Source organism: Hipposideros armiger, unplaced genomic scaffold, assembly GCF_001890085.2.
Source record: "Hipposideros armiger isolate ML-2016 unplaced genomic scaffold, ASM189008v1 scaffold_253, whole genome shotgun sequence".
NCBI lineage: Eukaryota > Metazoa > Chordata > Mammalia > Chiroptera > Hipposideridae > Hipposideros > Hipposideros armiger.
Genome location: NW_017731603.1, coordinates 1,008,495 through 1,022,988, shown reverse-complemented (window position 1 = coordinate 1,022,988; position 14,494 = coordinate 1,008,495). Strand labels below are relative to the sequence as shown.

At 58.0% G+C, this 14,494-nt stretch overlaps 2 protein-coding genes across 5 annotated transcripts in view; one reads left to right on the top strand and one right to left on the bottom strand.

Annotated features, from left to right (window-relative positions):
• The window catches only part of CD5 (CD5 molecule), an 8,016-nt gene extending 1,864 nt beyond the window's left edge, over nt 1–6,152 (top strand). Inside the window, exons 4-9 of the mRNA XM_019655982.1 lie at nt 1,640–1,933; nt 2,606–2,731; nt 3,512–3,565; nt 4,480–4,602; nt 5,143–5,234; nt 5,706–6,152. Coding sequence (XP_019511527.1) covers nt 1,640–1,933; nt 2,606–2,731; nt 3,512–3,565; nt 4,480–4,602; nt 5,143–5,231 — 686 coding nt within the window. The 3' untranslated portion in view covers nt 5,232–5,234; nt 5,706–6,152. The remainder of the gene's footprint in view (nt 1–1,639; nt 1,934–2,605; nt 2,732–3,511; nt 3,566–4,479; nt 4,603–5,142; nt 5,235–5,705) is intronic.
• Nucleotides 6,153–9,386: 3,234 nt separating this feature from the next.
• The window catches only part of VPS37C (VPS37C subunit of ESCRT-I), a 31,269-nt gene continuing 26,161 nt past the window's right edge, over nt 9,387–14,494 (bottom strand). For all 4 annotated transcript variants that reach the window (XM_019656066.1, XM_019656063.1, XM_019656065.1 and 1 more), the window contains exons 3-5: nt 13,263–13,434; nt 12,422–12,504; nt 9,387–11,680 (exon numbers count right to left, since the gene is read on the bottom strand). In XM_019656066.1, the coding sequence (XP_019511611.1) occupies nt 10,964–11,680; nt 12,422–12,504; nt 13,263–13,434 (972 nt within the window). In that variant the 3' untranslated portion in view covers nt 9,387–10,963. The remainder of the gene's footprint in view (nt 11,681–12,421; nt 12,505–13,262; nt 13,435–14,494) is intronic.

The following is a 14,494-nucleotide window of genomic DNA, read 5'->3' as shown; positions in this document are numbered from 1 at the left end:
GGGGGAGGGCATGCCTTGCAGAAGGGGAGTTTATAAATCCCAGAGACAGATGCGGTTGTGGCGATGGTGAGAGGTGGGAGGTCCCTGGGGCACAGCAGGCAGAGGGAGACCAGAGCATGCCCCCAAAGGGCCTCCTGCAGAGGCTCCCCAGCCACAGGAAGAGACTGGCAATGCTGGTGTGCTTGAGGGGAGGAGGCCGATGAGGCTGGCCTGTGGGACCCCAAAACCAGTGGAGAACCAGAAGGGAAAGAGACCACAGTTCAAAATACAGATGAATAATCATAGCCGGCCTTGGGATGGAGTGGGTTCCAATCAGCCGGAAGGTTCTGGTGGAATCCAGACTTTAAGAAGTCATGCATCATGCCAGGGACCATTCCAGGACATTCTTTCATTTTCACAAATGCCTTTGCAGGTGGTGTTACTGTTATCCCCCCTTGACAGAGGAGGAAGCTGAGGTGTGGAGAGGTTACATTTCTTGCCCAATATCATAGAGCACTAGCTGAGATGTCCACTCACGCAGGGTCACTCCAGAGCCTGTTGTCCAAGCTTTGGCTACTCAGAGGGTGGACCTGGGCCAGCAGCAACGGTGTCATTGGGGGCTGGGTAGAAATGCAGGCTCTCAGGCCTCACCCCGACCTCCTGAATCAGGGTCTGCATTTCCACAAGGTCCGGGATTCGTGTGCACAAAGCCAGGGAGCAGGGCTCTGACCACTGGGCTCTCCTGCCAGCAGGGCCCAGGCCCATGGGACCCTGGTGTGAGTTAGTAAACTCTGCCACCACCGCCCCACCCCACCCCCAGGCAGAAGCAGCCCCCAGTGGTCTCTTGGCCTGAGGAGGGAAGAAGCAGCAGCTCTCAGCCCCACCCAGCCCTGTCTAGGAGCCACCCAGCAGGCTGCAGCCTGCAAGCCATACCTGGTGGGCTGGCCTGTGACCTTTGTTCTAGATAGAAGACTTACTAAGGCTTTGAAAGTAGATGTTGCTATGGAAGCTGGCCAAAACTGGTGAGATCACAGCTCCCTCTAAACTGGGGGTGTACAGGCCTCAGAGATGGACCCCAGGCCCCACTCTGACAAGCAGAAATGTCTGGTCTCTATTGTACCAGGACCCTTTCATGAAAGCCTATCCCTCAGGGTGCAGGGCCTGGGCAGCAGGGTTCCTGCCTTCTGTCCCACCTGTGAACTGCAGGTCTTGGAGCAGAGGTATTTCCCCTCCCTGGGCCTCAGTTTCCCTTTCTGAAAAGCCCTCTTGCCTTCCAAGAAGCAGCAAGAGAGTGAGAGGATGATTCTAAGAGGAAAGTGGAGTCTGTTTCCCACCGGTCTTCTCTTAGCTGCACTTGGGCATGGGCCACGCCCTGCTGCTGGCTGGTCACTTCTTCACTGCAAGTGGCTGTGCTGTGGTGTCTCAGGACGGCTGCTGGCAGCTGCCCAGAGATGGGGGAAGTGCCAAAGGGGATGCCAGCGAAAGGGAAGGACAGAAAGGAAGGTTGTCCCACATGGTGCCTGAACCCCTGCGAGCTGGCCCCTGCCCCGGCCCACACTTTGCCAGGACATGGGTTCCCAGTGACTGGGCATGCAGGCTCAGGGCTGAGGGAGCATCCTCTGCACCCGCCACCTCATCTGGCATTGCTTCCCCTCCTCAGGTTTTCAGCCCAAGGTGCAGAGCCGCCTGGTGGGGGGCGGCGGCGTGTGCGCAGGCTCCGTGGAGGTGCGCCAGGGCAAGCAGTGGGAAGCGCTGTGCCACAACCTCGGGGCCAAGGGCGCAGCGCGCTGGGAAGAGGTGTGCCGGGAGCAGAAGTGCGGCAACGTCAGCTCCTACCAGGTGCTGGACACCCGTGAGAAGACCTCCCAGGGGCTCTTCTGTCCCCAGGAGAAGCTGTCTCAGTGCCACCAGCTTCGAGAGAAAAAACTCCACTGCAAGAAGGTGTTTGTCACATGTGAGTTGGCCACGGCCCACGGTGGGCGGAGGGGGGTTCCGGATTTTCCCTCTGGGACCCAGTCAGTGAGCATGTTTCTGAAGACTGGGCCCCAGGACCCCCCAGAAAAAGATGGAGAGATGGCACATGGGAGGAGAGCGGGCAAGAGGGCTCAGGCAGCAGTGAGTGTGAGCCGTAAAGAGGGGGCTGGCCATAGCTGTTAGGCAGCTCACGGATGACAGAGCCCCATTCCATGGTCCACTCTTCCAGGATGGAGGATAGAAAAGCGAGGCTACATGCTAGGTGTTCGCTACACGAACGGTAATGAAGAGAGCAGTAAAGAGAGACATGGAGGGGATGGGTAACCGGCTATTGGTATATGATCATATATTGGTGCCATATACGATGGCAAGGTGATCACTTATACACGGCAAATGGTAGAAAGCTAAAAATGGCTGATTACAAGAGTGGCAAGTGGTAGCTGGGTGGTCAATTGTTAGAAGATAAATCGTAGATGGATGAATGTGCAGCAGAGCATTCTAGAGATGGATGGACAGACAGCCAGATAGCTAGCTAGCTGCCTCCCACACATGCTGGTGAGTTACCGGGAGACGCCAGCCAGCAGCTGCTGTCTGAATGGGTAGTTTGGATCCCCACGGGGTGGGACCGACCTCACTCCTCTGCCTCCCCCAGGCCAGGATCCGAACCCGGCGGGCCTGGGCGCAGGCACCGTGGCGAGCATCATCCTGGCCCTCGTGCTGCTGGCAGTGCTGCTCGTCATGTGCGGCCCTCTCGCTTACAAGAAGCTGGTGAAGAAATGTAGGTACAGGCGCCCCAAACCACCCTCCTCTCAAGCCCCCTGTGTGGGAAGATGGGAAGGGCTGCACTCAGTCTCCCAGGGGAGGGGCTCCGCCTCCTACCTCTGCTTCATCAGCGAGCCCCGCCCCTCTCCTGCCCGCTGGCCTTTTTCTGCCCAAAGTGACAGAAACAGAAAGCCAGGAGCATGGCAGGCACTGACTCACCCACTCCTGGGCCCAGCTGAGACCCACTCCAGGCCAAACGGAGGATATGGCCAGGTTTTAGACGGTGATGGGCCCAGAGGGTCATCAGCACGGCTTCTGACCTCAGGAGACACACGTCCCAGGCCCTGGTGCACATGATGCTGACTGAGGCCCTAACTCTCTGAGCCTCAGTTTCCTCATCTACCGAATGAGCGATTAGTCACCTAGTGGCTGTAGCAGGTTGTTATCCTTGTCGCGCAGAACTCAGGAGAAAATTATTCAGAGACAAGGGAGTGAGATTAGAGGGGCCTAAAAAGAGAAGGCTCAGAGGCGGGCAATGTCGGCTGGGTCCCTAGCGCCCTCCGAGGTCTTAATCCTGGTTCTGAGCAGTCACTTCTCCTGGAGAACCAGCCTCTTCAGCACACTCGCTCCTTGAGCACCAGGTCCAGTTCCGGCTCAGGCAAGTCAGAAAACTGAGGCCCCCAAAGACTTCAGGGGACAGAGTCCAGCAGTGCCCCCTTCAGCTGCACCTGCCGCCTCCCCCCACGCTCCCCTCCCCTGCCCACCCCCATTCTGATGTGCCTTTTCTGTCACCCAGTCCGCCAGAAGAAGCAGCGCCAGTGGATTGGCCCGACGGGAATGAACCAGAACAGTAAGTGTCCCGGAGGCAGGGTCCTCCCTCGGCTTCAGCCAGTGTCCACCGGCCTCAGGAAGGAGGTCGTGGCGGCAGGGTCGAGGCGCAGTGCTGACCACAGAAAGAGCCAGTGGCTGCTTGAGGACTCTTGCGCTCTACCGCGCTTGTCCAAGGCGTCACTGTGCCAACAGGTGTTAACAGGCGGTACTCACAAACGAGGACTCCACGATCAAATCCATCTGGAAATCCATGAGTTAAGCAAAGCTAGGCAGGGTGCTTTATTTCAGGACTTATCAGAACCTTAATGGCCATTTTTGCCTTGTTCATCTCCAAAAACGAAGATCCATTAAGAAGGGCTGTCCAAGCTAGTTTTATCATGAAATGTCTTCATAATGAAATAACTTTAAAAGGCCAGTTGGAAAACATTTTCAGGCAGCCAGCCTAACCCCAGCCCTCACCCTCTGTCCTCGCCACAGCCAGAGCCACCCTCCTGGATGGAACCACAGCCTTCTTCCCTTCCACTCCACATTCTTACTCCCTCTACAAGTCAAGGGCCAAATCCTTCAAAAAGGCTCTACGTTGTCATCTTTTTTTATAAAGGCCCTCAGCTCTGGGAAGGCAGGGAGGACATCTACCCTATGCCTTGCATTTCAATCCCCTGCTTTGTAAATGCTTGATGACTAACTCACCCCCTGGAGGCCCACCAGCCACTCAGCCTGCTCACCAGCCCAAAGCTGCTCTAAGTCTGACCCCTGCTAGTATCAGCCTGTCCCAGAAGACAGGAAACGAAGGACACATTGCCTCCCCCCCCCCCCCCCCCCCCACTGCGCAGCGGGAACAGGAAATTGGAGCTCTGGGCCCCTGTTGGGAAGGGAGAGGAGGACCGACAGAAGCGGGTCTAATGACACTGCCTCCTGCATCTATCCGCTCAGTGTCTTTCCATCGCAACCACACCGCGACTGTCCGCCGGTCCCAGGTTGAGAGCCCCACAGCCTCACAAGCGGAGAACGAGTACAGTCAGCCTCCCAGGAACTCCCAAGTCTCGGCTTATCCAGGTAAAGCACCAGCGGGCGCTCCTAAGAGTGACAGCAGGGCTGGAGCAGAGATCATGGGATCACCCGAAGAGAGAGTGGGGGCCCCAGGAGGAAGGGAGATCAAACGACAGTCGCCGCAGGGTGTGGAAGGGATACAGCCTTAACAGGCCATTCAACTAGAGACACAAGGCACTGGGACGCCATTAACCTCAGCACTGCTGAGACCTCACGGGCCTGCTTCACGGCAGGGCCTCGTGGGCTGGACGGTAAATGAGGCAGAGCAGAGCCACCCTCTGTGGCCTGCAGGAGCCCAGTATCAATGCTCCCTGACTGGCACTGACAATTAAGCCCCAGGGAGCCTAGAGTTCAGCATCATTAGTGAACACTTGGCTGATTTGATCAAAACAGATCTGGGGCTGTCAAGCCACCAGCTCCTAAAGCCCCTCTGATCTCTGACCCCTGCTGGGCTCTGGGCTCTGGGCTCTGAGTGGCTTTCTCTGTGTAGCCTGGTAGGATAAGCCTGCTGCAAACGGCTTCTTTCCGTCCTTGTCCTTTCCGCAGCTCTGGAAGGGGCCCTGCATCGCATCTCCACCCAGCCCGATAACTCCTCTGACAGTGACTACGATCTGCACGGGGCTCAGAGGCTGTAAAAGGTGAGCCTAGCCCTGGGCACCCCGGGGTTCCCACACAGGATGGGCACCAGCCACGAGATGAGCACCTGTCCTGGGGATGGGCACCTGGGGATGGGCGCTGGGGATGAGTACCTGCCACTGGGTTCCTCACCTCCTGCCCGCCCTGCCCATCCATGAATGGGGGACGCCATGCATTATAACTCATGTAAAGGGAAAGAATCAGCTTCAATGATTTTAGTGATGGGAGCTGATTCGGCAATTAAAGCAGAGGAATCACCGACCTTAATACCACCTCTTAAACGCCATCTCAGAAGATCACCCAAAAGAGCCCCGAGGAGTTTGCTGATGGACTTACACCCCGAAAGAGCTGCCAGCAGGAAAGAGGGGCCCCTGACCCAGAGCTGTCCCTGACGTCGGGGCCTGTCCCACCTCCTGGAACCATCTCCAGGTGTGAGGTCTCTTCCTCTGACACGTTTCCTTCTTGCTCCACAGAACTGGGAACCAGGAACAGAAGTCCAGAGTCAGGCCTTTTGTCCTGAGAACACCCTGCATTCGCCGCTTGGAGATGACGTCCCGATTTCTGCCCCCCCAGAACGAGGATGGAGGGAAAGGGGCCTTTCCAACACGTCCTGCTTTCCTACAGTTGCAGCCCAGCTCTGACACCCCCCCGCGGGAGCCTGGTCCAGTGAAGCCCCCCAAACAGCTTGGCTGGCCCCTCAAGTGTGGCCCCCCACAAGCAGAGACATGTGGGGGCCGGGCCGGGCCCCCTCCCCTGTCTGTGGGAAGCAGCACCCAAGGAGAACTGGCTGTCTCCTCAAACTCAGATCCCAGCGAGGACTGTCCGGATGCTCACGCCTCGGGGAAAGGTGGGGGCGGGGTTTTCTAGTGTATTTTTAATATGTTCTTTGTAAATAACGCTTTTTTTACTTCCTGAGCGCTAAAGTGCCCGGCCTCCTCAGTCTAGTTCCACCCTCTGAATCCCCCTGAGGATGCCCGAGGAAGGGGTGCCTGCCGTGAGACCACGAGGGCTGCACACCTGACACAAAGACAGCCTAACATGTGACAGCAACTGCCAGCAAGGGCGTGGTGGGGGCGCCCAGGCTTCCCATGGCCGCCTGACCCACAGCCCCATCACCACCCCTCCCCACACAGCCCCTCACTTCAAGATTTCCTAATAGAGAGCAAGGCCTTTGGCTGTCAAGCTCAAAGGGCCCCAGTGCCACTTCAGGGCTCTCCACAAAGGGGAGACCTAGGAACTCCTAGCCAATTTGGTGTTTTGTTTCATATAGCAGTTAAAAGTCCAAAGCTAAAGGGGTTTCAACTAATCACAGTTAACCTCCCAACTGGAGAGTCAGAGAAAAGGGCTGAATGTTCCTGTGGGTTAAATAACTCCCTCAACTGAAAGTCTCCTCTACTAGTAGGGGAGCCCAGACACGCACCAAATCCTGCGGTGCCTGGGTTTCCCCAACTACAAGCACGAGGAGGGTGTCTGAAGTGGAAAGTGAGGGGTCTGGTGAAGGGAGAGGCTGTGCCGGGCCTCACGGAGCCCCTGGGCATCACGCGGTGCCCTAAGAAGATGAAGCAGCGTGACAACACGTCCTGGGGCTGGGGTCTTCTTCCACATGACTGGTCACTGTCTCTATCCACTGGGAGCGGCAGACATCAATGGTTCCAGCCACAGGAGCCACTGTGAGAGAGCAACAGGGGGGTTACTAGAAGGATACTGGGGGAGCGGGTGCTCTCAGAATCAGGGAGCTGGGAGCACTGGCATGCCAGGAGAGCCTGGTCAGCGGTCTGCCCCCACCAACACTCTCCAACCCAGCCCCCGCCCTCCCCCTGCTCAGGACTCAAGTCCTGGGAGAGGCAGGTGGCCCAGCCCAGGGCACAGGTCTGCCCCTGACCACGTTGGGAACCCAGAAACAGGGACAGCCAGTTATCGTCCCGTACTTGGCAGGGAGTCCTCAAAAGGGAGCTCAGAGGCTACTTTTAGGGAGAGGCAGAGGATGCGAGGCACTAAAAGTCCCCTACCAGAGCCTCTCTTCATAAAAGCTCTTGAATCTTGAGCTTGGCCACCACACGGGGGCCTCACTCAGTGCAACCATGGTCTACTTTTAAGAACAACTCCACACCCAAAAAGCTGCGCAGGCGCAAAAGTCTCATTAGAAGACTATTTTCTGATATGTTCCAAAAACATCTGGTTAAGCAACCGAATGGGAATCTCGGCCTTGGAGGTGCCTTTACCAAATTCCTTGGCAGGTAGACCAGCCCACAGGCTGACCGGTGACGGCGGATCCTCCAATGAAAGCTCCCAGGCCACCTCCCTCAGCCCTCCAGGATGTGGCCATGGTACGTGGGAGGCCTCTGGGTCCACACCCCTGCCTCACAGAACCTGCCAGAGCACAGCAGAGGCTGCCCCTCAGCCGGCGAGGGCAGCGCTCACCTGTGTCTTTCACCCAGGCCCACTCCCCTAAATTGTTCCTCACCTGACCCTCAGAGGCGGTTGAGTGTGCAACCTGATTCTAGCACATTCTCCTCACATTAAGTCAAGGAATGTGAAGACCCGAAAGGAAAGCTCACTGTGACTCCCCAGCAACAAGTGTGGCTTCTAAACTGTCATGCATTTGGATCGGGACGCACTGAGTGGAACTAAATGAACCTGATAGCTGAAAGGACACGTCAAACGGCCTACCCCAGCTCACTCAGCAGTGTCACTAAAGCCAGGAGTCTCTCTGAGGCTTTTGACACTGAGGGTCTATCCCCCATGCAGCCTGCTCTGCAGCAAGAGGCCCACTGTGGAGGGTGCCAGGTGATCTGATTTCACAGGGAGGATGCTGGGTGGGGAGGGGGCCAGGATGTGCTAGATCTGCGCTGTGGAGGACCTGGGGAGGAGGGACAGCAAGGACCAGCAGGGGTGCCACGCAGTGGGTGACCAGCTGAAGCATCTCTGAGCCGTCTTTTCTTAGGAAGCGGCACCCCCTCTCTTCAGCCCGTCATGTACCCCGCCACCACTCTGGGACCAACCCAAGTCAAGTGGCTTGATCGTGCTCCCTGGGTGAGATTTTCGTGCTCTTCCTACAAAGCCAAGCTGGTCTTCTAGTTCGCCTGCGTGTCCTGCATCCTCAGCCCTGGACACTTGCAAGGCAAGGCCAGAGTTCAGGAGGGGGCAAAGGGCAGGAGACATTTCACCGAAGCCCAGGGGCCCTCAGCCTTTCTCAGGATTGTGGCCTCTTGAAGCCTGATGAGCCCTGGCACCACAAAGCCATGACAGAGGAGCCCCCGCAGCCAGGGCAGGCAGAGCCAGGTGGAAGTCCCAGCCCTGTCCCTCTGGGGTATGTGCCCTGATCAGGGAGCCACCCACCCGCAGTTTCCTGCCCTTTTTTACAATGGGGCGGTCAAAGGGCTGCTGAGAAGACTCAACCAGACAGACATGTTGAAAGCTTCACACGTGCAGCCGTTTTCAGTGTTGGTGAATCAGCATCTCTGCGCATCTTCCACAGGCAACCTGCCCTTCTCACCTTGCAGGGAAGAGCACAGGAGCGGACTTGAGGGTCCATCAGAAACCTGGTCTCCAGGCTCCCCCAACACTGCACTTCCTGCTGACAGACAGCAGAGCCCCTCCCACGCCTCACGATAATCAGCTGGGCTTGGGGAGCTAGAGAGGGAGGCGGGCTGGGTGATGGCAGGAGACCACTTGGCTCCTCAGCCAGTTTATCAGCCTCCTGCCCCTGGGTCCCCAGTATAGAAACTGGACGGGAAGGTGCCGATGACAGCTGGGGGTCCTGGACAGGCTGACAGCAGAGGTCATCGTCAGCCCAGCAGGTGGCAGGAGTGTGCACCTTGCACAGCATCTAGCGGCCCGTTGCCTCTCACGGCCCAAGCTCTCCGCCCAGGAAGAGGCAAACGTGCACGCTTCAGCATGACAATGCCTAAGATGGAAAACCAAAATAGGAAAGGGACACGCCCGGGGGTGGGGGTGGGGGTGTGTAAAGGAGCATGAGGGCAGCAGCCAGGAGATGAGACCCAAGTGGATGGGGCTTTGTGGATGAGAATCAGAGGCTTTCAGCAGAGCTGATCCCGCAGGCTGCGGAAGACATCAATGCGCCCTCCACCCCGCCGCCCCGTCCCGTCCCAAGCAGCCACCTCTCCGCTTCTCAAACCCATGAGCCACAACACTGCATGGAACTCCTGGACGTTTATTATGGCAATTATTTATACAACATACAGGCGGTCGTTCATCCAGTTCCGAAGCACACAAACCAGTAGAGTCCATTAGTGATCTCTCTTTATAAATAACTTATGAGAAGCAAGCACAATTGGCAAGGAACCGACCGTGCTAATGGAGCATCTCGTCTGCGCGCCCACTGATGGCACGCAGGCGGGCGGGGGCAGGCACCAGGAGGTCGTTTCCTCATTGGCCCCCAGCATCCCAGGCCCCCAGCATCCCAGACGCTGGGTACTAATGTAGTGGACGTTTCAAGGCACATATGACTTCCTAACCCATAGCAGCTCCAGGGTCTGCCCTTGAGACCTGGTTCACATCTGGGACAACCAAGTTAATGCTGTGCTCATCACACCCCCTTTGGTCTACTGTCATTTTTATGACTGAATATGCTTAAAACCCCCAATGTGCTGAGGGCTGCACGTGGCACGGAGTCACAATCCTTGCCCTTTACATTCTGAAGACAAGAGAGATGCAAAGAAACGGACTCCAATGTAGTGATGGTGTTTTAGAAAGCACCCTTTGGGAGGTTACTGTTAGGGCATCTTCTGATGTCTGCCTTAGGAGAAATATTGGGGCTGGGGGAGAGTTACATCAAGGGAGCCAGAGGAAGGGGGTGAAGGGAGGGGGCTGCTGCAAATGAGATTCAAGGCACTAAAGGAGTGGACGGAAGAGGTGGGCCTGGGAAAAGTCAACCGGAAGTGAGGGGCCAGAGAAGAGGGGGCGGCTGGGGAGGTGGCCTGGCCCTCCACTCCTAAATGAGCCCCAATGTGACCACCATCCCCTAGGCCAGAGCTGCTCCCTCTCATCCAGTCAGAGAGTCCAAGGCAGCCCCCTGGATTTTCCAACCAGTGCAAGCAAGGTCTGGGGTCCACCTTCACAATCCCGTCTTCTCTGCGCTGGCCCTGCGGCTGTCATTCAAACCAGCACATAGGTCAAGCTTATCTGACATCAGCACATCAGAGTTCAGTTATGGCTTTATGGGACTGAAAAATCATGGAGTGTTTTTCCTAACTCTTCTCTCCCTCTGATCCGACCCTAGCCATGGCGCGTGGGGCAGGCCATCCCTGAACGGGCCAAAGACACAAAGAGCTGTATCCCTTGGCGTGGGCACCATGTCAAATATGTCAAACCCCAGGGGAGGGGGGCGAGCAGGGGCCGGAGGCCAGCCCGCCCGTCACGGAGGTCAGTGCACTGGGTTCAGGAGTCCGGGTGCAGGCACAGCTGTTCACTAATGCATGGCTCCCCGACAGACACCTACGGAGAGGTGCTTACCTCCAGCCTGGTAGCACCAGGCAGGCGAAAGCCAGTCACTGAAAGGAGGCATCCCCTCCCCAAAAGGGGAAGTGCTGTGACCCACGGTGCTGGTGCCACCAAGCCGGTCACACTGCCCGATGCCTTGCGGGGGGGCCTGCAGCCTCCCAGCTAGGTCCCCCAAGTCCACTTCCAATTTCACCTCGAATCTCAGCAGTAGGTGGGCCAAAGACTGTGGTTCAGGCGGAAGTAGGGAGGGGCCAAGGGCCAGGAGTGTCTAATACCTAGGCCAGGGGGGGCCCTGAGGCGGTGGGAACCCATAGGGAGGGGCAGGCCCAGTGGGGTAGGGAGGCTGAGGGGGGCCTGGGAAGCTCGGGAGTTGGGGCTGCGTTGGGTAGGGAGGTTTTCTTCCTGTGGAGAGGTAGGGGGACTGTTGAGGATAACCAGGACTGGGCGTCCGGCCCCCCGCCAAGGGGTACCCGGGACCAGGGGTACCAGTGGGGGCCACGGGGTAGCCAGGCCGGGGTGGCGTGCTCCTCTGTGGGGACCAGGAGTAGCCCGCAGCAGCCCTGGGTCCTGGCTGGGCTGACGGGTACGGGGAGCCCACAGGCCCACTGTAGGGAAAGGAGGGCTGGGACACCACCGGGAAGGGGGCCGGCTGGAGCTCCCCTTGGGCGGTGGGGCCCAAAGGCATGCCGGGAGACGGGCTGTAGGGCAAGGGGTAGGGGGGCACTCCTGAGGGCTGCAGCGGTGGGGGCGGCTGCGCTTCAGCCGCAGGGGGCGTGGCCTGGGGGAGCGGGCGTGGCGGGAGAACGGGGCAGGGAGGCGCGGCGGCGTCACCAGCGGGCTCCTGGGAAGCTCTGGGCTTCCTCACCACCTCCTGCAGCTTCTCCACACGAACCCGGCGCAGGTGGGACAGCATCCTCATGGTAGAAAAGTTCTCCAGAAATGTTTCCAAGGGCACCTCACCCTCCAGGAACTTCTCAGCCATGGTCTGGAAGACAGAGGTCCGGTGACAACAGGGGCCTACTGGGAACAAGGCCACCCGTGACCCCCAGGACAAAGACGAGCTGCGGCCCTCCCACCTCAGCCTCCTCAGGCATTCCCTACCTTCTCTGGCCCCCGGCACTGCTGACATAACCAACTCATCTGTTTTCTGTCTCCCTCACCAGAGGGTCAGCTCCTGGAGGGCAGGGACTGTCTGTTGTGGGCACCACTGTCCCCTGCCCCTGGCATTGTGCCAGGCTCCCAGTGGCTGCTGCATGTGTGTGTTGTATAACTGGATGAATACCAGCTACTCAGCCCCTAGTGCAGGCCAGCCCAGGGGCTGGGAGGCCCAGCACAGGGAGAAGTGGAGACAGCCAGCCTGCCCACAGAGACACTGAGAGATGCTCGGCGGGAAGCGGGTAAGAGCGAGCAGGCAGCCTGGGTGACGGGAGGGGCTGCGGGCCTGCCTTCAGTCCGTGGGACTCCTGCGGCACTGCCCTTCCATCCAGGTCTGCAAGTTGCCCATGACCTTGCTATCAGTCACCCATTTCTGCTTCGGCCAGTGAGACTGGGTTCCTGTTCTCTGCATCCAAAAAGGCTTCCAATGGAACTAAATGTGTCATTCATCTTTGCCACCTACTAAATTGCCCTTGTCCCACCCTTTGCAGACATCCAAAGCTCATTACAAGGGCTCCAGCTCCGGGCGCTGACACTATTCAAGGAAGGAGGGTGTCAACGGCCATCTCACCTCAGACTCTTCTTCAATCTTCATGCCTTCAATTTGCAGAAGGTCTAACAGGGTCCCTGGCTGCAGAGCTGAAGAAAATTTCTCTGGAAAGGAGGGCAGAAAGGTCGACAGTTCAAAAGTGCCTCTGGATTTGGATGTCGGAGGCTGAGGTTTCGGCAAAGGCTCGCAGTGTCCTCTGCATGCGGGAGGCCCAGCCACCACCCTGAAGCTGCTGCAGGGCCGCTTTTGGTCCAGTTCCCTAAGGTCACCTTCCTGAGCAGAGAGGAGCTCCACGGAGCCCAGCCCAGACCTTGGCTAACCCCCCTCCCCAACGCCAGCCTGGGAAGCCAAGACCCAGGATTCAGAGCCCACCCACCAACCCCAACCCTGTTCTGCCTCCAAGGGGAGTTACTTCACCTGTCCGAGCACCGAGTTCTTCACCATCCAGACCGGGAAAGCCCCTCCCGCCTTTAGAGGTGATGAGCCGGGACCAGCTCTGCAGAGCTGAGCTGGCCGGGTTGACAGCCGCAGCACAGGCTCTGATTTAAATCCCAACTCCCCCTCTAAGTAGCTGTACAACCCTGGCCAAGTTCTTGAACCTCGCTGAGCCTCCTTTTTCTCATCTATGAAATGAGAGTAACAGCAGAACCTACCCTTAGATGGCTGTTGTTAAAAAATGTATGTAAAGCGCTGAGCACAGGGCTGGGACGTGGTGGCCCTCAGAAAGTGCTGGCCCTTTCCTGTCCTGGGGAAGGGAGAGGCATCTAGTCTTCCATGCTCTTCCAGCAATCCAACTTGAACGGGGCCCTGAGTTCATAGAAGAGCCCCCCCGAGCCCACTCCCGGGGCCCGGCCGCCCCTACCCAGCTTTGCCTTCTGCTCCTGGCATCGTTCCACCAGCTTCCGGAGCTCCTGGTATTTGTCCGAGAGGTTTGAGCGGCTGATCTCCAGGGGACCTTGGAACTCCAGGTTCCGCTCAGCCAGGCTCCGGTTGGTGGCCAGTGCCATCTCCCGTTCCAGCTGCAGGTCCTGGACCTAAAAGAACAGGACACTTGACCACAGGAATCACCACCACCACCCACCTCGTGGCAGGCTGGACCAGGGGCTTCTGGGACTCATCACCCACCATGGGGGAACCACAATGCTCAGCCCTCAGCTAGAATCAGACGGACCTGGGTTCAAACCCCGAGCAAGCACTCCATCCCAAGCACCTCACTGAATCCTTATCCAGTGGCCTTTGTGGCAGATACACGTGGAAAACTGACACTGAAAATTAACAGCTTGCCCAAGACCACACGATGAGCAGAAGCCAGGTCCGCCATGGGCTGTGCAGAGCTCCAGGGAGGGGGTGGACCAATTTATATGAGAAAGTCACAGGCTTTCTGGAGGAGGTCGGGGGGAGGGACCAAAAGTCCCAACCACTTACCCACAAGATTCAGAGTCAAGAGACCTACTCTGAGGTGGGCTGAGGTGGCCCAGGCCAGACCACAAGCCAGACAGGCAACAAGGCTCCAACATAAAGTTACTGTGAGGGGTGAGAAAGCCAGGGCCAGACTGCGACACTGATTCAGGAGACTTGTCTCTGCCTTATAGGCCACATGTATATCCTGCAGAGAAGGTGTGCAGATGAGCTAACATAGGGGCCCCAAGAACTAGAGGCGAGTCCCCACAGCCAGCAGAGGAGTCCCACCAACACAAGGTGACCTGTGGCCACCTGAGGTGCTAATGCCAACCTTTGCACCTGGACGTGCCCCCTGAAAGCACTTCCCGAAGCAGAGCAGTGCTTTACCCCTCAGCCAGGTCCTTGGTTGCCACCAACTGGGAAGGTAGCAGCCATGGGAACCCTTCCCAGACCTGTTGATGGCCTGAAGCCCTGTGCATTTGCCAGGGAGTCCTCTTTACTGAGAGGAGGGCAGTTAGACCCACCACCCCTGAGGCAGTGGGGACCATACACCCCCAGCACCACGTGGCACCAGGAGAGAGGTCTCAGCACACGGCTGGGTAAGACCAGCTTCCACACAGGGGCCACTGGGGCAGCTTTTCAGCCGTAGTCAGCGCGTGATGAGCCAAGCCTGACTGGCTCGTCCCTCACGAG